Source organism: Tripterygium wilfordii, chromosome 8, assembly GCF_013401445.1.
Source record: "Tripterygium wilfordii isolate XIE 37 chromosome 8, ASM1340144v1, whole genome shotgun sequence".
NCBI lineage: Eukaryota > Viridiplantae > Streptophyta > Magnoliopsida > Celastrales > Celastraceae > Tripterygium > Tripterygium wilfordii.
In genome coordinates, this window is record NC_052239.1 from 10,765,931 (window position 1) to 10,789,619 (window position 23,689).

The following is a 23,689-nucleotide window of genomic DNA, read 5'->3' on the forward strand; positions in this document are numbered from 1 at the left end:
AGATATCGTCCGTTTTGAAATACTGTGAAGTTACTGCATGATGTTTTCCTCCAAGAAAACGCGTTGTTAATGGTAATGAACTGAATTTATCTATATATGTTAACAAGGAGATTGAAGAGTAGGATTAATAGGAAATTAACCAGAACAAACAGGCTATTGATTGATAAATTTATTTATGATGTTTATATTTATTTTTATTTTTTTGAGAAGAATTTATGGTGTTTATATAGATAAAAAAATAAATAGGGTTTGAAATTGGGCCTCAATTTTACGGCACAGTCCAATATTCGGCGTGCTTTCAAGTCCATATTCCATAAGCCCAGTTTGTAGAAAGACATGAGTCGCCGTGGTAATAGATTTTTTTATTATGGTTTATTTTTTTCCTTCTGTCGCGCATGTCCAAATCTCAACCTGGTAAAAGGGGCATTTGGCATCGTTTTCTCGAAGCAGAGTATTGGCAGACACGAAAGAAAGAAGAAGAAGAAGCGTTTCGACTTTCTATGATCACTCACGCCGAGGAGGAAGTGGTTAGGGAAGAATCGATATTGAAGTGAAGAATGAAAGACCCATTGAAGAGGACGAAAGTGGTGATTAGGCAGCTACCTCCTTCTCTCTCCAAGACCGATCTCCTCTCTCAAATCGACGGCCGCTTCTTTGACTGCTACAACTGGTTCTGCTTCCGTCCGGGAAAGTTCAGGTACTTCTTCCGTCTTTGATTTTTTTTTTTTGTTGGCGAAGTATGAATAGCTCCGTCACTGTATTGAATTTGAAAGTCAAATTATCGATGGTTGCGTTTGCGGGCAATTTTTTTTTTCCCTGAGCGTGGTAAGTAACGAAAGTTTCTATTTTCCTGGAAGATTGAGAGAAAAGAAAGGGATATGATTGCAAAATAAGAATTTTCACCCGGTTTTTTGAACAATTTTTGCAGCCAGAAGAATCAGAGATATTCTCGAGCATACATAAACTTTAAGAGGCCCGAAGATGTTTTCGAGTTTGCTGAGTTCTTCAATGGACATGTTTTTGTTAACGAGAAGGGTACTTGACATCTAAATTTACTATACTTTACGTGGTCTTCTGTAAATTGCCGGAGCTTTTCTAGAGTCCTTCCTGAATGTAGTCATGGGTCTTCAACTGGAGTTTTTGACAGTTTTCTGTTGATTAAGAATAAATGAATGTGACTTCGATATCTTTTTTTTTTCCCCTTCTTTTTTTAGGAAAAATCAAATCTTCTGTGCGCTTTAAAACTATGTTGTAGTGACATGCCTTCATTTAAATTCTCGATCCTTTTCAGATATTATGTTTCATGCTATTGGTGCAACAAAATTGTGACTATCATAAATCTCAGAAACAGCAGTAGATTTTTTGTTTTTCAACTTAGTTGTTTTAAAATTTGGAGCATGCTTGTATCTTCCTCCCTCCCTCCTCCCCTTGGGGCTAGCCTAATGGGAACTGAGGAGAATTGTTTGGCAGAAAACATAATCGTGACATTGAGGATATGGGGCAATGGTATAGTAGTGTTGCTGGTGACGACTTAATTTTACTAGTATTGGTTTGGACTATATCAGTGCCAAAGCATGGTTGTAGTACCATTCTATCAGTTGTTGTTTTAAGTATTTGTGGCGGAGTTAATGATATTGGTGTGATCAGTGATGATAGTGTAGTCACGATAAGATTTGATAGTGATGATGGTGAATAATGATGAGAATATGGTGGTTACTCCAATGTTGGTGCAATGATGGCTGTTGAGGAGGCTTGGTGATTAGGGTCTTGGGGTAACTGCGGTTATGGTATCATGGTCCTGGTAATGGTAGTAGTAATTTTTTTGGGTGCAAGCTGGTGGTGAATTAACTATTTGTTTAGAAAATAAAGGATTATTCGCAACCTAGAAGTCACGGGTTCAATTCTTAGAAACAACGTCTTCGCCATATGGGAATAAAGCTGTGTATGTCTTGCCCTTCCATGACCTTGCCTTCATTTTGGGAGACTTGTGTATAGGAATTGTTTACCTTTACCTTTTGAAGCATTAAATTCTTTTTAGACACTTCGGTCTTTAATGTACTGCATTTGTTTGCAGAAATGCAGACTTATGGCATTAAGAAATTCATTGCTTTATAATTTTCTGCCTTCATTTTTTATGACATGAAATTGCATTATCATGGCAGGACATCAGTTCAAGACCATTGTTGAATATGCACCTTCACAGCTAGTTCCTAAGCCTTGTGCCAGAAAGGACAGTCGTGAAGGGACCATCTATAAAGGTACTTGTTCATTTTGTTTTCTTTTGGTTCTCACATGGATAAATTTTCTGCTGCCATTTCTTTTAATCACCAACAATTCTTTTATGAAATTAGATCCTGACTATCTGGAGTTCATCAAACTTATTGCCAAACCTGTTGAACATCTTCCTAGTGCTGAAATTCAGCTGGAAAGGAAAGAAGCAGAACAATCTGGTCAGTTAAAATGTCCCTTTACTTTAATGTGCTTGAGTATTTATTTCCGTTCAATAATGTTTTTCATTCCTGGGGATTTATCTGGTGAATTGATATATGGATAAAGGTTTTCTGTCTCAGAAGTAGTTTGTTTCTTCACTTCGTACTTTCCAGGTACCGGGAAAGAAGACCCTGTCATTACACCACTTATGGATTTTGTTCGTAAAAAACGGGCTGCTGGGAATGGAACTCGGGTATATATAATCGAAATTTTCATACTGCTTCCTGTTGCATGTTTGCTTTTCTTCAATTTTGCCTGCTTTCATTTTTCCATTTTGCTATTTCGATTAATACCGTGCTATATTATTCTTGCATGACCTTCCCCCTCTCTCCTTAATCTATGGCAATGTTGATACTTTCATTGGGATGAAAAATGGCAATATATTTTCTGAAATTTTATTCATTTACATTTTTATTTCCTCAAAGTTAGTCTTGAAAAGGATTCTGTTGACTTGTGATAGGCCTCATTTGGGAAGGTTAGCAGAAGAAATGGGCAAAAGCCTTCTAGCAAACATGGGTCACCTGCAACCAAGCGAATCTCTGAAAATAAAAAGGTATGCTTCTGTTATAGGGTTGTGGTCTGGCGTTCTCTTGTGTTTCTATGCTTAAAAGATTACAATATAGTGGTTGTGGTTTTTATGTTCATTTCGTCATTGCTCATGTTTTGTTTTAAATGCAGCATTTGTTGCTTGATATCTTGGCAGAGTTGTAAGCTTTAGTTTAGTCATGACATATGTTAGAGGTTCCAATGGCCCCCTTATTCATAGCAACAAAATTTCAGTAACCAGGTTTATAACTGAGATAACATCCAAAAGAAAGCTAGGACTAATTTTCATTTGTATGTCTTTTATCTTTTACTCTTGTCGTTGTTGTTTCTTCTCCCATTCTCTATGTTAATCTATGTGCATTGGTAACATTCTGCACTATTGATTAATCGTCTGGAGTAGAAAGGAAAAGTGTTTGTACCCTGTTATTGTCTAGGGACTGTTGTTATTTGGTCTTATCTTTTGATTGATTGACAGTATATTCAAAAGGACAGCATAAAGAATAGGAATCGGAAGGACAAGTCAAATGCTACATCAGCAGCCAGGCGAGAGGATCAGCCAGCTACTCTAACTGGTATATCTTTTTCAAATCGAAATCTGGTTTATCTATCGAGCTATATATATCTATATATATTTTTGTATACACATATGTATATGTATATTTCTCAGCTAAGTGATTATTCTGTTAGTGCTAGATCTCTTTGTTATTATTTGCTTTATAGAGAGGGAAGGCTTTGATAGGTGAATCTAGATTAGGTTTCGTTTCATGTTCTAATTGTCTACACTCAATTCAAACAACTTCTGAAGTTGCAAAGAAATTTCTCTCAGCTAAGTGATTATTCTGTTAATGCTAGAACTCTTTGTTATTATTTGCTATATAGAGAGGGAAGGCTTTGATAGATGAATCTAGATTATGTTTTGTTTCATGTTCTAATTTTCTACGCTCAATTCAAACAACTTCTGAAGTTGCAAAGGAATTTCCGTATAGCTACGCTAAGCTAATAGATATCATTATCATCAAAGCCTTTATCCCAAAAGTTTGGGGTGGCACGCTAAGCTAATAGATAGTAAAAGAAAAACATTTTTCTTTAGTTAGCATATAAATTCATTCTCTGCTTTTATTCTCCCTCCAAAAAAGTATTTTTTGTAGATTGAACCTAGAACACCAAGGTAACAATTAAGCAACCTCATTGTTGTGTCTTTAAGGGCTTTCCCTGATTCCCTGATTCTAGTGATGGAAAGGCATAACATGTTTTTTTTGAATTTTTTTCCTTCAAGATAATAGCACTGTAAGTGTGTAATGGGCCCATGTGTGCATGACCCATGTCATGCCATGTTCAAGAAATTTGGTTTCAAATTCAGGCATAAATTTTGGATTTCTCACATTAGCTTTCAATGGCTTGTGCACAGCTGGCAGCACCGAAGGTTCCATCACAGGAATTACTTTGAATGCTGATTCAGGAAAGAAAAAAATTCTGCTTCTTAAAGGAAAAGAGCATGAAATTCCTAATGTAAGCAGTTTTCTTGTTCTCTATCTTGTTGATATTATTTGTTTCATATATATTTATTTCTTCTACAACCATGTGAATTCTGGTACTGTTCCAAGAAATGACACGTACAAGGCTTATGTTCTCGATCTAAAGACGGATCATACTAGTGTTTGAAATTCACATGGTGCCTCACTTTATGTCCAGGTGTCAGAAGGCATGCTGCCGCAGCCAGGTGTAATATCTGCTGGAGAAAGCATGCCCATTTCTATTTTTCAAAAGCAGAATCAGAGGCGTGAGGCTGGTGGGAGGATGATAAGAAGCATACTTCAGAAAAATGAACCACGTCAAAGTCAATCTTCAACTGCTGTTCAGCCTCAGCAGAAAATTCCAAACCTGAACCTGGAAAATGGGAAACAATCTCAACGGGCAACTAATGCACGAGGAGGTTCTGTTGGTCATGTACCTGATGATAAATCACCTGCACTTGACTCTGAGGGTGAAGCAAAAAGGACATCAGTTGATAGGTTCATGAAAAAGGATATACATGGTTTGGATACAGTTTCCCAGAAGCAGGAAAAACGTGTAAGAACCAGGGATAGACCAGATCGTGGCGTCTGGGCTCCTCTTCGTCGTTCTGATGTTCCTCCAAGTCAGGAAAGCATATCACCCACTGTGACACAGTCTACTCAATCGCCTACTGATTCTGTTGAAGGTATTGTTGCCAATATTCCCGATTTCATGTTCTAAAAGTATGAATGATGTGTTGGAGAAGATATTTTCATTTCATATTGTCTTCTCTATTAAAATTTAAACATATGAATTTGAGCTATTTTACAATTCTGAGATGGGAAGTACATAACCTCACTTTATGTACTTCCCATAAAGTGAGGTTATGGGAAGTACATAAGTCAAGCTATTAAACATCAATTGGGTAACTTCTTCACTTTCCAAGTGATGGTATTTGGGTTTATTTTTGTTAATAATTTGGCAAAGATAAATGCTTATGGGACGGTAAGTGTGACTTACAAGGATGAGGGTTTTAAAAGTATCTTAATCAATATTAGTTTAAAGTAGCATTATATAATTGAGATCCAGGTCCATTCATCCCTAAGTGTGTATTAGTATGTGAGTATGTCCTAGTGTTACATGTGACTGACGTGAAATATTTTATGTGAACATGTTTTTTTTTTCGACGACAATGTGTGAGATGTCTAAAATAGCATAATTTCAGACATAACAAAAATTGAAAATGAAAATTTACTTCATTTTTAAAATCTATTTTAATTGAGCTGCCATGTAGCTTGAATTGTTGGATTGAAGCTTGATTCTAGCAATGCTGTTTTGTTCCCTGAACTTCGAGTTCTTTCAGGCTCGCGCAGACATTTTGGTCATCATGGACCAGCCAACCTAACAAAGGATGAAAGCTCTTTGAACACAACTGACGGGAAGCATTCAAAAAGAGGAGGTGCAGCAGGCTTTGGTGTCCATGAGGTCTACAAACTTCATACTTTGTGTTGGATATTTCTTGTTGCATTGTCTGCTATGGTTAAAGGTGTTATTTTTTCGTTTGCAGAAACAAATGTGGGTTCAGAAGACTTCTTGAGGTTCCTATGAATATTGAGATCCGGTACGTATCGTATGATATAATTAGCAGTCGTATGCAATATATATTCTCTTTATTAAAGTCAAAATGGGAGTTTTGAAAAAAAAATTCAAGGAATTTTTGTACAGTTGTAATGTACATAAGAGGTTGCTGCATAATTGCTTGTTGAAGCAGTGTTACCATATGTCGCATACTGTCTGTATGTTTTGCCGTTCTCATGCCTAGATTTGGGGATGTAGCAAGTATGGGTATGGGGATTGCCAAAAAAAGAAAAATGTATTTCATAATACAACCCAAGCTTTCATATCTGATGGATTCTTGACTTTTTTTTTATACGTTAGTGGGTTATATTCCTAATTTTTTGAGGGAGGGGATTCTCAACTGTCAAAGGATACTTTATATAAGTGCAATAGTTTCATTAGTATGTTATGGATGGTTTTTTGGTTTCTGGAAATTTCAAGAAATGATGTTGGTTGCTTATGTTTTCACCTCGATCATATTTGTTCGTGCAAGTATCTTTGTGTTGGATGATGAGGCCTTAAACCATCTTTAGCCAAAAAGAGGACTTAAAGGTTATGCCTTTATGCTCTCACTTGATAGTTGATACATTGTTTTTCTCTTTTGCGTGTGCTATGCGGCATGCTGTGGCCTGGGAAAAGAACCAGTTTTTAGCTATTGAGGTGAATTTTAAAGTTATCAATTTTATTGTTGATAGATTGCAAGTTCTGATTGATAATTTGACTGTTGGCTTAAATAAGACTCAAGAATGAAGGGTTCCAGATTTGACTTTCTTTGAAGGTGATATTATGAGGGATTGTACTATGTTGGACTTGTACTCTCGAGTCTCGTTGTAAAGAGGTTATACTGTATACTGTGAGGAAAACCCTTCATGGCTGGTCTATTGGAGTTGGTTGTTCTGTTTGTTTTTACCGTTCAGTGTGTTCTTTTATGTTTTCGTTTTAGGTCTTGCAAAATGTGCTGAGTGCCATTTCAGTTTCTTGGCATTGACTTGCCGCTCTACATATGGTTTAGCAACAGTTATTGTTTGCTTTCGCTTGCTTTTCAGGTTTCACCTAAATTTGCTCTCCATTTCCCCTTATGCTGGGTCTCAACCTTTTGCGTTATGCGATAGTGGATGAAGAACCATTGGCTGTATATTTCTGGGGGTTGCTCCCATGGCATGAGTTCCACAGTGAAATATAGCTGGATAAAACTTCTCTGGAGAGGCTATAGAGGTTTAAGTTTAGTCGGTGATTGTGCATCATGGATTATCTCACAGTTTAACCGAAGACATATAATTCTTTTCATGCAGAAGAGTAACATTTGAATTTAGAATCAAGCAGGATAAAAGCACAGCCTTTGAAGGTGAATGCACAATCCTCGCGGACTGTCTTGTGGAAGGCACTACTAGGTGGAGAAAGTCTCTAATGAACAATCCCCATTTGGGTGTATGTTGTTGTGGTGTTATAGGTGGACACTTGATTGGGTGTAAGTTATTATGGTGTTAAAGCCTAAAGGTAAACTCTTGATTGGTTGTATTTGTACTATAGATATCCCTACACAAAGTGATGCTGGCGGTTTTTTTGTTATGCATTCATAGGGTAGGACATTACATGTTGTAGTGAGAAGTACTTGGAATGTCAAATGTTCATGGAAAGAATAACCCTCACTGCTTGATGTATTATAGTCTGTGTATCTTTGATTTTCTAGATGCATTTGTACTAGATTATATGATCTTATGACATAAGTGGGGATAGTAACTCTTTAAGATTTCTGAGAAACTAAGTTTTGCTTTCTGAATGGTCTCTATTCCATGCGACACAAGGGATCTTGAGTTTGATTCTTACTGACAACAGTACCTTTGTGGTTATGCGTTGATTTTTGATCTAGTTTATCCTATTGTCATGTGAGAAACTTTTGTACGTGCGCTTGAGTTTAAATTCATATCAGATATCTTCAAACGACAAGCTTGTACGACAAGCTTGTAGGATGTCGTTCACTTTGACATTTATCATTTCCTCAACCAACTATTGAACCATTTGAATGTCTTAACAGCATTAGTATAACCAATGGCTTTGAGCATCATCATTAACCATTTTCATTTGGTTCCTACACTCATACTTTCTAAATCGTGGCAGAGGTAAATCCACAGATCGTCTTCATTACAGTAATTTCTGTTGAATGATAAATATTCCTTCTACTTACAGTGATTGTCCAAGTACAATGACATCCATCACATCTAAAGGCATGTAAGAAGCTTGAACTACCTATTGCCTTTTGTTAAAAGCAAAAATTACAGAACAAGAAATAAGTGGTTTCTGAAATTTGAGCTATGGAATTTGCGCAATTTCCAGCAAAACTTTGTGCAGGGACTGCGGTTTTGAAAAGAACGGGCAGTGGTCGCTACCTTTGATCTTGAAGATTCCTTCTGGTGGGTTTTCCCTCAATAGCTTTTCTTGGACGTCTGGTGAAAGAGCGCGATCATCCAACGTCTGAATGAAGAACCGCCGGCTTGTTCCATACTTCTCAGGGGACAAAGACAGCTTCTCCATGATAGGACCAAGTGGGATGGGCCTCATGGAAACCATAGCCAAAGCAACATCCTGGCATTAACCAAATAACAACAATAAAAATCCCTGATACTCGTAACGTATCGGCAACACACTACGAGATTACTAGGAGGGTTACAGAATTCCAGTTGAACAGAAAATCTTAATTCCAACATACTTTCAGACTATAACCCTGTCACATCTAATAGCAGAACGAATCAAAAAGCTTCCTCTATGCAAATATGGTTTCTGAATCTAGTTTGGTGAAATAGACTTTAGGAGTTTTTGTTCGAAATGGACTATAACATATGGACACACAGAAGTTGCATGGGCATGCAATGTGGAAAATAAGCCCTAGTCAGACAGCTAAAGGAAGTTGCTCAATGCATCATGTGCTACTCACTTACATTTACAAATAGTATCCAAAGGAGGAGTTCAAAGTTAAGAAGGTTTTGCTGTAAGTAACATACCTTAGATGGTGATTGATTAAAATATAATCCCTTTATTTGCTGTTTCTCGAACATGAATCCAGTTGGAGGCTTGTCTTTGCCATTTCCATAAATCAAAAACTTCGATTCTTGCATAAAAAGTTCCGCGGAACCAAGCTGCAATACAGAATTGGGCTTTAGAATGCAGTTCAGAAACTCATAGCAATGCTAAACGCCTGGTCAATCACAAGACTGTGCTGTTCAGTTTATATGGGTTGTTAGATTATTCATATGCTGAAGGAATTTGACCAAAAATTTAACACTTCTGCTCAAATTTCATTAACATTGACCAAGAACCTAGTTTTACTTTGATCAGGTGGAATGATTTGATGACATACCCCTTCAGCGAAAACATCAAAAGGCCTCTGGCCATCAGAAACCATCGCAGCACAGAGAAAAACTGCTTTCGAGATCTTCTGTGGATATTGCTCCAAAGCATAAGAAATACACGCCCCACCACTACTATGACCAACCAAAATAACCTGGATAAAGCTACACACATCACAATTTTACAAACGTATGTGCCAGCTGAGGGCTTCAAGATGAATGGTATTCATGATAACATCATATGTGCTTCTAACCTTTTCATCATCAGGAAGATCCTTTAAGTACTCAATCAATGGTCTCGAATACTCAGCCACTGTTGTGATACTGGGAGTATCTGCCAGATCGATACCAGATCCTGCAAGATCTAATGCAGTGGGAAGCAATCCTGCTTCCTCCAACAGAACAATAGTCTTATACCAACACCAAGCTCCAAATCCTTCCCCATGTATCAAAACTATTTTTTTAAACTTGACATTCTCCAGAAAGTCAGGTTGCTGTAAACAATACACAAATTACAATTGAATGTCATTCCATTTGAAATAATAGAGAGCAAAATTTCATACAATCATAACTCATGTAAAAATATTTAAAACCACAAATGTTTGCTGAAATGTTTCTCTAGACATGAGCCTTGTGGATGGATTGACAGAATTCCATGTGTTCTATTAGTACATTCAATCATACATAACTTTTTTGTTCCATTCAATAAGCAAAACTGTTTCAAATAATAAAATTTCAAGCCTACGGTTTTGCCGCAAGGGGTTAGTAACCACACTTCAAACTGCTTCCTTCGGAAATGCTGATCTTGCTAACTAGAGCTGACAAAGAGGAAAGCTTCTCTCTATGGGGGGTCTCTATATGGACATGGAATAACTTGATTCAACAATTACACTCCTTTTATATCATCACTTAAAGGAATACTGCTTATGATTGTACTCTAGCAGAGGTACTGAGTTTCCTACGTAATTCTCTATATCGACATTCATATGCCACAATGAAACTAAAATAAGTCGAAAGAAATCCTGATCTCCCAAACAACCAAGATAGACTAGGAAATGTCAGCTTGCAGAGTGATTATTAAGAAGATTAGATAACAACAAGAAGTAGAATTTAAGTCGTCGACATTTCTCTTCCCTCCCAAAAGGAACTACATATCAGACTGAAGCACAAACTGGGCATCAAAAAGTCCACATATTGAAAGAAAAAGGCACTGAACTAGCTTCCCATACTTCTCCAGATGCACCATCAGTTTCAACCCAGAAAGGGAAGCCCTTCTTTTCAGTTTTCAACCTTTATATTTTTACCTTGACTAATTCTTGCTTCCCATACACATAATTAAGAACCTTTTCACTTCAATCCATGTCTCGCAAACCATAATCAAAAGATCCAATCACCATACACCAGTAATTAACTCAGTCAACATCATCATCTTTATCCCACAATTTGCACATATTTTAATGGCAGGAAAAGTAATCAAAAGAAAAGCAAAAGAAGTATGATTATATATTTATTAAATTAACCTGTTTGCCATTAGAGATTGGATCCTCAGATAGAGTGCGTCTTCGAGAACTGGTAGACCCAATACGCCTAGACATGGATCCATCAAATCTCTGTGACAGTTGTTGCTGCTGAAGCACCATAGAGAGAGCTTGCCTGTGCAGCAATTCTTCCTCACCAAGCAACTTCCTCTGCGACCTGCCCATTCTCTTACTTCTCGATCCAACATCTTTGCTTTCTTTCTTTGTCATGCGAATAAAACGATTACCCATTGTTGCAAACAGCCTTCCCAGAGCTTCTAAACGAAAACCCAGAAACCTCTTGACTGAAGATGAGCTAAAACAAACTCAATTTCCGGGAAAATTAAAGTGTTAGTAAAGGAAAGTGGCATTAATGTTGTGTTCTCCACTGTTTCAGGATGAGTTGGGTATTTCCTTCTTTAATTCGTTTGTTTGTTTGTTTGTTTCATTGTTTGAGAGAAAAGGTAAAATCAAAACCCAACTGGAATTTCACTGTTTCAGGTTTATTTAATAGCGATTTAGAAATGTGAATGTGATTGTATATGGGATCCTAATAATATGTCAACTCTCTTCTGATTCTCAACCATATAATTGACTTTGAAATTTCAATGCTGTTGCTTTCATTCTGTACCTGTAACGTTAGAGATGATTCTTTCATATTAATTTTTCTTTAACTGCTTGAGGATTAGGTTTTCTTTTTTTGTCGTATGAGTCGCCTGGTATTAGTTTTATATATATATATAGTATGAAAAGTCGCTCAGTATTGGTTTGTGTGTGAGAATTCAATGAACAAGAACAGCAAAAGGCAGGCTGTAGAAGACCAAATCATGTGCTTATCATTAAAAAAATTATTGATTAATTAATCTATCTACTTTGCCATGTGTCATTGATTAGGGTCTTGCTAGTAGATTATTTAAAAAATAATACTTTGTGACTACATTATAAATTACGTCAAAGTACATGCCCACAAGAGTATTTGTTCATAATAGAAATTGAGATCAAGAGGCACTCGAACCACCGTTAATGTGGAATAAACAAATAACTTAACAAAAGCACTAATAAATGAAAAAGATAGGAGCTGCTCCAACCCCTATAACAAATAACCCAAATTTAAGTAACTCAATAGCATATGCTTGATGAATATTTTATCAAGTATATGCTTATTACACACATGACGAATTACACCATCAAACTTGTTTATTTTAAACAGTCAAGTTGGATCTAAATTTGGGTCATTCATCGCACACACAATCTGTCAACAGATAAATTGGGTCGAAATCCAATGTGAAACCAAATGAGAATAGATTTCATTGAGAATTAAACCACGAAAACCCTGTAGATATACACTTTGGCCGAAGAGGCTAACCATCTGGCTATCCCAGTTGGGTTTAATGTACTCAACACTTTCAAGTCAATCTCCAGTTTTACCAATTCTGAAATGGACCTCCATAGATAGCTACGCTACATTGTTACCTCCTTTAAAAGGAACTGAAGAGAGTATCAATGCTACCTACTTTTTCTGCCTGTTTGGCAGGGCGGCGGCCACAGCGGATCCGCTAAGCGATCCGCTGGAGGCCAATGCACTGCCAAACGGCACATTTTCGCTAGTGCCAGCGGATCCGCTTTAGGGAGCTGCAGTTGTTATTTTTTTAAATTTTAAATGTGTGGGTCCCACACTTTAATATAAAGTATTACTATTTAATGATTTAAATATTATGAATTAATTATATTTATATTTATGTATTCTAATAAAAATATTTATATTTATGTTTATGTTTATGTATTCTAATAAAAATTATGAATTTATTATATTTATGCAGTTATAATTATTATAACAGTAAATTTAATATTGAAATAAATTAATTAAAATTTAAAAATACAAATAAAATATTTATATTTAAGACTTTTAATTTTATAGGTGTTTAATTTTAATACATAATGATAAATTAAAAAATACAATAAATGTAAGAAAATTAATTTTATTAATTAAATGTAAATTAAAAATACAATAAATATAAGAAAATTAAGTTGATTAATTAAAAAAATACTTCAAATTAATTTTAAATATAAATTATATTTGATTAATTAAATTAATACTTAGAATTAATTTTAATAAGAATTATATTTATTAGATTACTTTTAATATAAATATAAAAAAAACTGATATTATAATACTTTATTTCAACCATTTTTCCGCTAACGTCAGTTTTTAGTTCACCAAACACCTCACAGCATATTTCACAGCTTTAAGCTCAGCATATTTTTCACAGCATTTCCGCTAGCATTGAAAATCAATTTTTCCTCTGTACCAAACGGAGCCTTTGTTATTTGTGTTGACAATATTGTGCCGCTGTAGCTTTAGAAGCATTATTGAGTTCTCACTTTCTGTGCCAACCCTACCATCCTCCTACAAATGATTTATACACAATAGTAGATAGGGGTGTCCACGGATACACAATAGTGAATAGGGGTGTCAATGGTCTGTTTCCATCGATTTTTAACATAAATTTAAACCATCGTTCGATCGGTTATTGAAGGTTTGATTAACCTCACTAATATACATATTTGACAATAATTGATCAGACATTTTGCACGGATTTTTCGGATAGCCCTAATAATTGAGTTGTGGAGCAAGAAAATGACTGGTTACTCAACATATTGTCAAGTTCGCATTCAAAAATCAAGATCTATTGGTTTCTCAGAGTTTTACCTTCTTCTTCATGAAACCAAAGCCATATTGAACCATAAACCTAAAGACCCGGATAGAAAACCAATCCAAAACACCCAAAACAATGTGAGAAATGAACTAAATTCAGAGCCAGAAGAGGAAGACAATGAAGCTGGAGAGACATTTGGGGTGATTTTTGCGCTGAATATCTTCGGTCAAATCCACTTCTTGTCATGTGGAGAAGGGAAAGTCAGTTTTAGATAGTGCAGTTGGGAGAGTATTTTCTATGAGAACAACTTTTTATGTTGGAGAAGGATATATTCTAGGACTCAACATGGTGATGATGCTGATGAACAATCCACATTGCATATATAAGAGAATAAATAGAAGAAAGAGAGGCCATTTCCTGAACTCGGATCACGTTTGCGCTCATATAAATTTTTTCACCTAATGACGGACTAAATTGGGCCAAATTATACATATTTCACAACCTATTTTTCATAGATTATAAATTAAAGTTGAAATTGAAAAAATAACACTACGAAATGAGTGGATCATATACTCTTATTTCTTTTTTTTTTCTTTCTTTTTTTTATGACCGAGGGAAGGCTTCAATCCAACGTCAACTTTGTAACTTTGGGCCAGTTTTAAACTCATGATAGCCACTCCGTACACACAATGGGTCACCAATTTAATACTGAGTCGAAGTTTAGTGTGCAAGTAAGATTGAGCCGAGATCTAGAATAGAGCTCTTAACCTCTCCTAGGAAGCAGCTTGTGCCATCGATCCTCAGCCCACATAACTTAGAAAATCTCAAGGAATTACGTCCCACTAGTTCGAATACCTGACCTGATGGATCTTTTACCTTCAAAGCGGATGATATAACCATTAAGCTAATGCGAACTTGTTGTTATATACTCTTACCCTACCGTCCAACCGTCGAATCTTCCATAGTTGGGCTTCTAATTTTCGGCCCAGATTGTTATTGTGAGCCCAGGCCTCAAATTTGTTATCAGACTCCTACAATCCCTAAATTGGTTACCGTGACTCCCAACGAATTCCAGAGAGATCCGTCATGGCTCGACAGATGACTGCCTCCACCTCTTCTGCGACCACCGTGACTCTAGAAACCCCTGCTCCTCCTCCCTTACAACAACAGCAGCAACAGCCGCCACAAACATTGGTTCTACGGCTGAACCGGAAGAAGAAGAAGGTCTCATGGAAGGAGGGCACCGTCGACAACGAATTCATGCAGAAGAAAAGCTCCAAGAAGTGCTGTATCTTCCACAAGCAGAAGCCCTTCGACGAAGACGACAGTGACGATGAACACGATCACGTTCACGATCACGATCACGACCACGACCACGACCACGACCACGACCACGACCACGACCACGACCACGACAACCATCAATCCGACGCCCAATCTTCGTCCAACGACGGCTGACATAGTGACATCTTGATTGTGAGTTTTTGATATCAAATCAAATCATATGTTGATTTTGATTTTTTTTTTTTTTGTATCTTTAAATTGAGATTTCAAATCATAGCGTCTGTTGATATTTGAGTATTATTAACCCCTGCAATTTATAACTGTGAGGATACATATAGCTTTTGAATAGTGATTGGCGAAATCATGCCCTCAGATTTTGGGGATCCAGTGCTGTTTTTTGTTCCAATTAAGGTTATCTCTTATTTTCTGTGCTGGAGTTTTTGTCACAGTTCTTGTACATCAACTGCCGAAAAATCTAGATTAAAGAAATGAGTGACACATTAATGCTGCAAATAATTGAATCTGGTCAAGAAACCCGCAATATTTAGTGCTTGTGTACTTTGATGATATGATCAATTTTGGACCACCTGAATTTGAATTGCTGGTGTGCTCGTTGGTTGTACATAGTAAGTTCAAGCTTGGCCCCTATCATTACGTGGCTGTGATGTGAATGTCTTATTACTATCTGGTTTGTGCCATCACTTAATGGCAGCATGCTGTGAATTCTAGAGTTGACATACACTATTAACGAATTCTGTTATGGGGAAAGAAGTAGTTAAGCTAGAAGATCTATGCATAGACTGTGAATGGAGCTAAATACATTTTTAGTATTTGTTGTATCATTATGCTCGTATTCCTTTCCAATCACTTATATATTTCTGCCAAAACAATTGGACTTGAAAGTGTTGTTGTAACAAGGGGAAGTTTTGTTGTGTAGGGTTTTGCGATTTTCATAGGAATAGATGGGTGATATATATTTCTGGAATAATCGATTGATCTTCTCACTCTTAAAATGATGTAGATAAAAGGTAAAAGGTATTTATTTTTTCTTTAATCATGCAATGCTGCTTCTGATTGATTCCAGGTGTGGTATTCTTGTTACTTAGAAACTCACTTTGTAAAATTGATTCATTGAATGATTGATGGTTATATTTATTTATTTTTTATACAGTGGAAAACATGCAATATAGATGGTAAATACTGTTCTTGATGGAATAGATCACCTTTCTTGTAGCTGACCTGTTATAGTCTTCAACAAAAACATTGGTTCTAGATTTTATGCAATTAAGCATTATGAAATGGTTTTATTCTTTTGGTCATTTGAGATTTTGGTTTCTCTTACATTTTGGTGGTAGCTTCTTGGTCTGTTAGTAGGCTGTTCAAACCTTTAAATTTATTGAAGGATGGCTCACATTTTATTGTTTGTTACTATTTTTTTTCCATTATTTTCCCCAATCACTTTTCTGTTTGCCTATCTTATTTATTTTTGTTTATTTATTTATTTCCTCTCTCTGTGTTTGGGTCAGGATTTGTGTTTCTGTTGTTTGACATAGATTTTGGTAGCGTACCTGATGCTTTTGATTGAGGATGGTCACAGTATAGTGATAGGTTCTACTCTGAATAAACTTTTTTAGTGTTCATGCTTCCAGTACCTTAAGTTTAACCTTATTCGATGTACAAAAGCCCTGAGTTAGAGACTAAAATTCGGATTAAAATGCAGTAGAAACAGAGTTTTGACTAATGGATTAGAATAAGTTTAGCCTTATTTGATGTTGGCATGCTTCTTTATGGTTGTCGATGTTAGAATCTCTCGAAGAAGAGATTTTGGTTTTTCTAGGAAGAGGATTCTTTATCCATACTGCTGGCTGCCCGGCAGCCACCTTTGGTTTCCATGTGGAACAGCTTAGCGTGTCGAACATGCTCCAGAATGTCTGCAAGTGAACCAATAGCAGAAAGCAGAGGGACGGGCCATCAGACACAGTATGTTCAAAACTTGAAAGATGATCCAAGTTGAACTTCCTCTTTTGATCTTTGCGTGCACCGTATACTTGTTTAACTGGAGGAGAATCGTTAACGGTCAGAAAGATTTTGATCCAAGAAGACAGTGTGCAGGAGAAGCTGACACATTGTGAACTGGAAGACGCAAACTTAAAATGCTTGGGACTAATTTTTATGGTGAATGTCCGGGTAATGAATGATGTTAGCCATCTTGAAGTAATTTTTTCCCAACTCGACTATCCCTGGGTTTTCATTTAGGTATATTGAAGTTTTTGGATTTTCATCATTTGAATTGCTGTCTATACTATTAATGCTTCTTTGTCCACTACATCATTTTCCCAAACAAATTGGATTCCCTCCAACAATTCTTTTGTCAGTTCCTTTGATCTCTACAGTATATTTTTGTGTCCTGAACATTCCATATCTAAATTAAACTGAGGGTGTGTTTAGTATGCTTATCTCGAAACACACGTTTGGTTGTCCATTTTAGAGATCGCATCAACCTGAAATCATTTGAAACAACTTGCAAACAGAAAACGGGAAAAAAAAAAAGGAAAAAAGTTTTCTAAAGAAATAGAAAAATAGCAAAATATTAAAAAAATTAACAGAAAAGCTTTAGAGCCCATGGGCCTGGAGGGCCCAGCCCAAGTACACCGTATCCGTTGACAGATGGGGACAGACAACTAGTAGCCTTTTTGGCCTTTTAATTATTGAGGTAAGAAAAAGGAGAGGAAGGAGAGAGATGGCTAGCAGCAGCAGCACTGTAAATTTTTATCAGCTCAGCGCCTCTCTCCCCCCCTCTCTTCTTCCCCAAATCATGATAAGCTTCTCCATTCACGACTATCTTTTGCTTCTTCATTCAACTCTTGCATCTCTTTCTGCTTGGATTCGTCCCCGCTCGGTTCTCGTATCAGGCAATCCCAGTCGCCAAACGCTCCAAATTTCGTGGTGTATAGGTGACAGCACTCTGTCAAAGCTACTCGAGGATAGGAAGGCTACATCAGGATCTCCGGCCGTATAGGTGTAGAAATTAGAATCCGCCTCGGGGATTCAAGTTGTTACTGCTATCGTAAAAATTCTGCCATACAAACTACATAAGAGAGTTTTCCAAACTGAGAATTCGATAAGGAGTGAAGTCATGAACTTGTGTAGTAAAATTGTTACAACATCAGGTCCTGTGTTGTACCCTTGTAGAACATAGATCTTGTAGTCATGTAAATTCTCTCAAATTCTTTTTGTAAGTTTGATTTCTCAAGATGGTTGGTAGAAAAAATATTCCAACTTCTTTGTGTATTAAGTTCTAAAACAGCTGCTATTTGCAATAACTTTTTTTTCCCGGCAGCTGTGAACGATACCATATAAGTTTGTCCTTTAAACATCCGATATGAGACTCGGGCTGAAAATAGAAGAAGTTTACCACTTGAACGATACCATATAAGTTTGTCCTTTAAACATCCGATATGAGACTCGGGCTGAAAATAGGAGAAGTTTACCACTTGAAGATATGGTAAGTTGGGTCAAAATCTAACACGTGGCCATTGGCCAAAAGGGTATAATTGCTAACTCAAGCTATGTGTGATAACTTCATCCAGTTGACTGTTTTGTCTCCTGGTTGCTGTAAAGTTACATGGTTATACACATTATTATTACTAAGAGACTTGGCAGACTTGACTCTACACAGTGCATTGATCTCCCAATTCCCTGGCATCTCTATGAATAATGATCTACTCTTCAGTATCTTCCTTTTCTAACCTATAAAACATTGCTCTGTTCAGTATATTTGTGCATTTTAAACCTCTTTAGAATTTGGTTTGCATTTCATCAGCAGTTTGTCCAGCTATTGGAAACTTTTGCCCTTATTTTGTCTGAATTAGATCAGAAACTTCTGTCAAGTTCTATATAATGGAGGTCAGAACTTTTTGATTTAAAACCTCAATTCATTAATCTGACCCCATCAGTTGATATTTTGGATTAATATAAGGATTTCTACCCAAGTTTTGTGCTTCCAAAATATTTATAGCACTAAATTTTACAAACAAGTAGGCTGGAATAACTACACTTGCTGATAAAGTTGAGACTGAAAGATAAGCTAAGCTAACTCTAGGAATGAAAAGAAATGCTAGACAAGAAAAACCTTCTCAGTTTTTTGAATAACTGTTGTCTGGTGATCTGAAAGTGAAGGATCAGCATCAACAAGCATCTTGACCACCTCTCTCATGGAAGGTCGTAGTGTTGGAAGCTTGGCGGTGCAAAGGATAGCGATCTTCAAGACCTTGATCATGTTATCTTCAACAGATTCAGACATGACTTCGCTGTCAAGAACCTTGATGACATTTTTGCGGTCATTGAGACGAGTTGAAACCCAATAAACAATTTCTTTCCCTTCTCCGTACTCATCTTCGATGGGGTTTCTGCCTGTAACCAATTCTAGCAGAACGACACCAAAGCTATATACATCACTCTTGGCTGTTACTTTAGCAGTATATGCCAGTTCTGCATAAAAGATATATCGATGAGCGTAATGATCCACAACACGCTTGCATTACAAAGATTATCTCTGGAAAAGGTTCAGAACTTACAAAGAATAATAGAAACTGCAGCAGCAACAACAACTACAATGCTCATAAGAAAAAAGGGTTTTTTGAGACATACCTGGAGCAATATAGCCATGAGTACCAGCAAGGCAGCTATTATCAGACACCCCAAGAGACTTCTCTGCAATCTTTGCAACACCGAAATCAGCGATTTTTGGCTCATAATCCTCGTCAAGCAAAATATTGCTCGATTTTATATCTCTATGAATGATGGGTGACAAGCAGTCATGGTGAAGATATGCAATTCCCTTTGCAGCTCCCAAAGCGATTTTATACCTGTGATACCAATCCAACTCTGGCTGCCCGCCTTTTATTTTTCTGCGAAGTGCTTGGAACAGATTACCATTTGCCATATACTCGAGCACCAAAACACTTGAACCTCCATTTAGTAAACAAGCATAAAGCTTCAGTATATTCCTATGCCTGATTTTCCCCAAAATCTCCATTTCCGACACCATAACTTTCACCTTATCCCCTTTCCATAGTTGCTTTACAGCCACGGTACCACCATTTTTCTTCAAATCTAGCCGATAAACTTTCCCTGTACTGCCACATCCAATCAAGTTGTCTTCTTCCAAGTTACATAGTTTGTCCACGTCAATTTCAAATTGGTGGAAAGACACAAGTTTCCATTTTCGATCTACCGCTTTCGTCCCCTCCACATCAGTTTTCATATCAGTTTCACCATGCTTAAAATTCTTGTAACTCACAAGCATCAAGCCAGCTAAGACCACAACCAATACTGACGCTAAGATAGAGAACAAAACCAGCCTGTGTTTGTATGCCCTTCTCTGACCGTGCTCTCCCACGCATACCTTGATTGTATCGTTTGTTCGGGCATTGGAATTTAGATCAATGCATAGTTCTTTATTACCAAGAAATGGGTTTTCTCCCCCCATTCTAAAAAGCTCAGAAGGAACCTTTCCTGACAACTTGTTATCAGACAAATCAATGGAACTAAGCTTCAATTTTTCTAAACTTCGTGGAATCAAACCAGTAAGGTTATTTCTTGAGAGATTCAGAGAGTTCAAAGAGTTCATTTGAGCAATTGTTTGTGGGATTTTACCAGTCAAAGAATTTGATGCAAGATTCAGCTCCACCAGTCTATCACAGTCACCAAGTTCTGGTGGTATTGAACCAGTTAATGAATTTTCTTCCAAATGCAAGGAGGACAACTGCTTTAGAGCACCAAATTCGGAAGGTATTTCACTGGAGAAGTCATTGTTACTTAAATAGAGAGCCTGCAAGTTCTTCAGACTACCAAGTTCTGATGGAAGCTTACCCACAAACCGATTGTTCTCCAAAAACAACTGATTCAACTTGGCAGAAAACCCAATATCAGGTGAAATCCTTCCTGTAAATTCATTGTCTTTGAAATCTATTATTTTGGCCAGTGGCAATGCCCAAACTCCATCCGGAAACGATCCAGACATGCGGTTGTTGCTGATCCTGAGCCTCTCCACTGATTTACACTCGGCATACGTATCCGGTAACTCCCCAGAAAAGTTGTTCTTCAGAGCCAGTAAGTAAAGTAACCTTCTTCCTGTGCACAAGTACTTTGGGAAAGGACCAGAAAATTGATTCTCCGATATGTCAAAACTATTCAGAGGCGAAAACCGACCAAAGTTTGCCGGAAATTCCCCTGAAAAGCTGTTTTGATAAATTGAGAACCCCTCAAGATGACGCATAATTTCAAACCCAGAAGGGATTTGACCAGAAAAGTTGTTATTATATAACTGGAAGACCTTCAAGAACTGCAACCCTCCTACTTCCTCAGGCAATTTTCCATACATTTGATTATTGGATACATCGAAATCCGTCAAAAGCGAAAGACTTCCGAGCTCTAGAGGGATTTCCCCGGTCAACTTGTTTATGAAGAGCTCGATTTTAGTGAGCTTTTTCAGTCTACCAATGGCTTTAGGAAATTCTCCAGAGATGTTGTTCGTCGATAAATCTAGCGTCTCCAAGGACTCCATATCAAATATCGAATCCGGCATCTCTCCTCTCAAATGGCAATTTGCCAGAAAGAGATATGTCAAGTTCTTCAAGTTCCCAAGACTCGCGGGAATTTCACCTTCATCGAAATAGTTTTTGCCTATTGAGAGAAAAGTTAAGCCAGTAAGATTTCCCACCCAACTTGGGAATGGACCAGTGAATTGGTTCGAAGTCAAATGAAGCTTCTTCAAGCTTTTCAGGGCAGAAAGATCCGGAATTACTCCAAACATACGATTTCCACTAAGTTCGAGCACTGTAAGGCTCTTGAGTACCAGTATCGACGGAGAAATCTCTCCGGAGATGTTCTTCTCCACCACAGAGATCTCAATGACATTCCCAGTATCATCACAAACAACTCCAAAGAAGTTACATGGAGATTCTGATTCTTTCCAAGGACCAAGCGCATTGAACGGGTCTCGTAGCTGGTTCTTGAAGTCAAGCAGTGCCTGAGTCTCAACGGTCACTGAAACCGAAGGCGGGAAATTTGAAAACAAGCTCAAGAACAACAAGGTCACAAGTAGAAGGGGGAGGGTTTTGGCCATTGATCGCCTGACTTCACAGTTTACAGATCATGCTTCAATTTATTGCCTGGAAACAGATGAAGATAAAACATTCACAGCTCTTATTACACTGTTCATTATAATATATTATTACATCACAGAATCAATAAACTAATAAGAGATTTATCTGTTGAATTTGATAGAAAGATAAAGAGATAAGTGGGGACATAAGTGAGGTTAGAATGACAGTTTTTTGTTTGTAGCTGTGGATTCTTACTTGTAGTAGTGTATTATCAATAAACAAAAAGAAGAATGATTGAAAAGCAGAATGCCTTTAACAGGAATCCATGGTAATTAATTCATATAATTAGTTTAATTATAAATTAATTCATGAATTAATCACAATACCTACTACTTCAACCAAAGGTAGTGTTTTTTTTTTGGATTTTGAATGTCCCAAATAAAAATTAATTCAGAAAAAATGAAACCCACAAGAGATTTTATTTCAAAATTGTGGAAAAAGAAGAGAAAAAGTGATTGAGAATTAAAGGAAATAGAATAATCACCTTGAATTAGAGAGAAATGGGTGTCCAAGACTGAAGCTTGAACTTTACTTCACCAAGCTCTGCTCACCACAATCCCTGAATCTCAGAATTTAAACATCTTCTTTCAATCTCAACACAAAAAGGAAACATGGGTCCTGTTTTATTCTTCTGGAAGGAGCAAATAATGAGATAAAAGCAAGCAAAGACTTGGAAGACGAAAAGTGAGAAAATTTTGAAGGAAGTGTTTGTTGGTTTGTTTGTTTGGTTGGACAGCAATTAAGAAGTGCAAATTCCCAATAAGGGATGAGGGAGCAGGGTGTTACAGAGACCGAGAAGCACTACAATTAATGGTGTAATTGACAATCAATGGAGAGAAGAAAAGAAGAAGAAAGAAGAAGAAAGAAGAAGCATTTGCAGAGAGAGAGAGAGATGGAGATGGCAGATAGTGACCTCGAAAGAGGCAAAAGTAACGTAGATTACTTGTGTTTGATTTGATATTGATGTATCAGTTATACTATTTGAGTCAGATAGTTTGGAGGCATATGGAGTTGTCAATTTAAGGATTAAATGGGTGTTTAAAAAAAAATTTAGAAACTAAATCCATGACTGATTAATTGGTTATTTTTTTAAAAAAAAATTATTTAGAATCTATCAAAATAATCAAAAAAAATATCATTCATAATCGATCGATTAAATATACGTCAAAAAATCGAAACGAACGGATCCTAATCGACTGTTTATTACGCTAACTTTTGAAGGCAAAGTTATTCGGGATTATAATGCTAATTTTATTAAAGAGTTCTCATATTTTAAGGTGGATTTGGAAAGACAAAAAAGTTTTGTAGAGTATAAAACTATCAAAGCATCTTTTAATAATAATATATTATCAGATATTTGAATGATTTTTTTTTTTAAAAAAAACTCAAAGATAATATAATCTTATGGTCGTAGTTGGAGTATAAAAGGACTCTCTACAGCATGCCCCAATTGGTATAGGGGTTTTAATTCTTTGCTCTAATTTTTCTTCTAAAACTATGTTAAATCATGTTTTAAAATATGTTATTAAGAATTTTTGCGTTCATAATGTTATAATATAATAAATTTTGAA

General features: G+C 36.6%; 4 protein-coding genes across 4 annotated transcripts; 2 read left to right on the forward strand and 2 right to left on the reverse strand.

Moving 5' to 3' along the window:
• The first annotated feature begins 370 nt into the window (after positions 1-370).
• On the forward strand, positions 371-7,927 carry LOC120003918 (regulator of nonsense transcripts UPF3-like). Its single transcript, XM_038853076.1, has 12 exons — positions 371-697; positions 929-1,035; positions 2,163-2,258; positions 2,352-2,450; positions 2,604-2,683; positions 2,951-3,043; positions 3,512-3,608; positions 4,445-4,545; positions 4,729-5,236; positions 5,894-6,015; positions 6,098-6,151; positions 7,194-7,927. The coding sequence occupies exons 1-11, from the start codon at positions 558-560 to the stop codon at positions 6,125-6,127; spliced, it is 1,473 nt and encodes a 490-aa protein (XP_038709004.1). The 5' UTR covers positions 371-557; the 3' UTR covers positions 6,128-6,151; positions 7,194-7,927.
• Positions 7,928-8,250: 323 nt separating this feature from the next.
• LOC120003919 (putative methylesterase 14, chloroplastic) lies at positions 8,251-11,487 on the reverse strand. Its single transcript, XM_038853077.1, has 5 exons — positions 11,012-11,487; positions 9,746-9,985; positions 9,503-9,646; positions 9,147-9,281; positions 8,251-8,730 (listed from the first exon to the last, which is right to left on the reverse strand). Exons 1-5 carry the CDS (start codon positions 11,258-11,260, stop codon positions 8,458-8,460), a joined length of 1,041 nt encoding a protein of 346 aa, XP_038709005.1. The 5' UTR covers positions 11,261-11,487; the 3' UTR covers positions 8,251-8,457.
• A 3,214-nt stretch (positions 11,488-14,701) lies between these two features.
• LOC120003316 (protein phosphatase 1 regulatory subunit INH3-like) lies at positions 14,702-17,270 on the forward strand. The gene has a single exon (XM_038852255.1). The coding sequence runs from the start codon at positions 14,752-14,754 to the stop codon at positions 15,121-15,123; it is 372 nt and encodes a 123-aa protein (XP_038708183.1). The 5' UTR covers positions 14,702-14,751; the 3' UTR covers positions 15,124-17,270.
• A 1,672-nt stretch (positions 17,271-18,942) lies between these two features.
• Positions 18,943-22,973, reverse strand: LOC120003326 (receptor protein-tyrosine kinase CEPR2-like). The gene is made up of 3 exons (XM_038852268.1): positions 22,603-22,973; positions 19,600-22,124; positions 18,943-19,440 (listed from the first exon to the last, which is right to left on the reverse strand). Exons 2-3 carry the CDS (start codon positions 22,076-22,078, stop codon positions 19,067-19,069), a joined length of 2,853 nt encoding a protein of 950 aa, XP_038708196.1. The 5' UTR covers positions 22,079-22,124; positions 22,603-22,973; the 3' UTR covers positions 18,943-19,066.
• Positions 22,974-23,689: the final 716 nt, after the last annotated feature.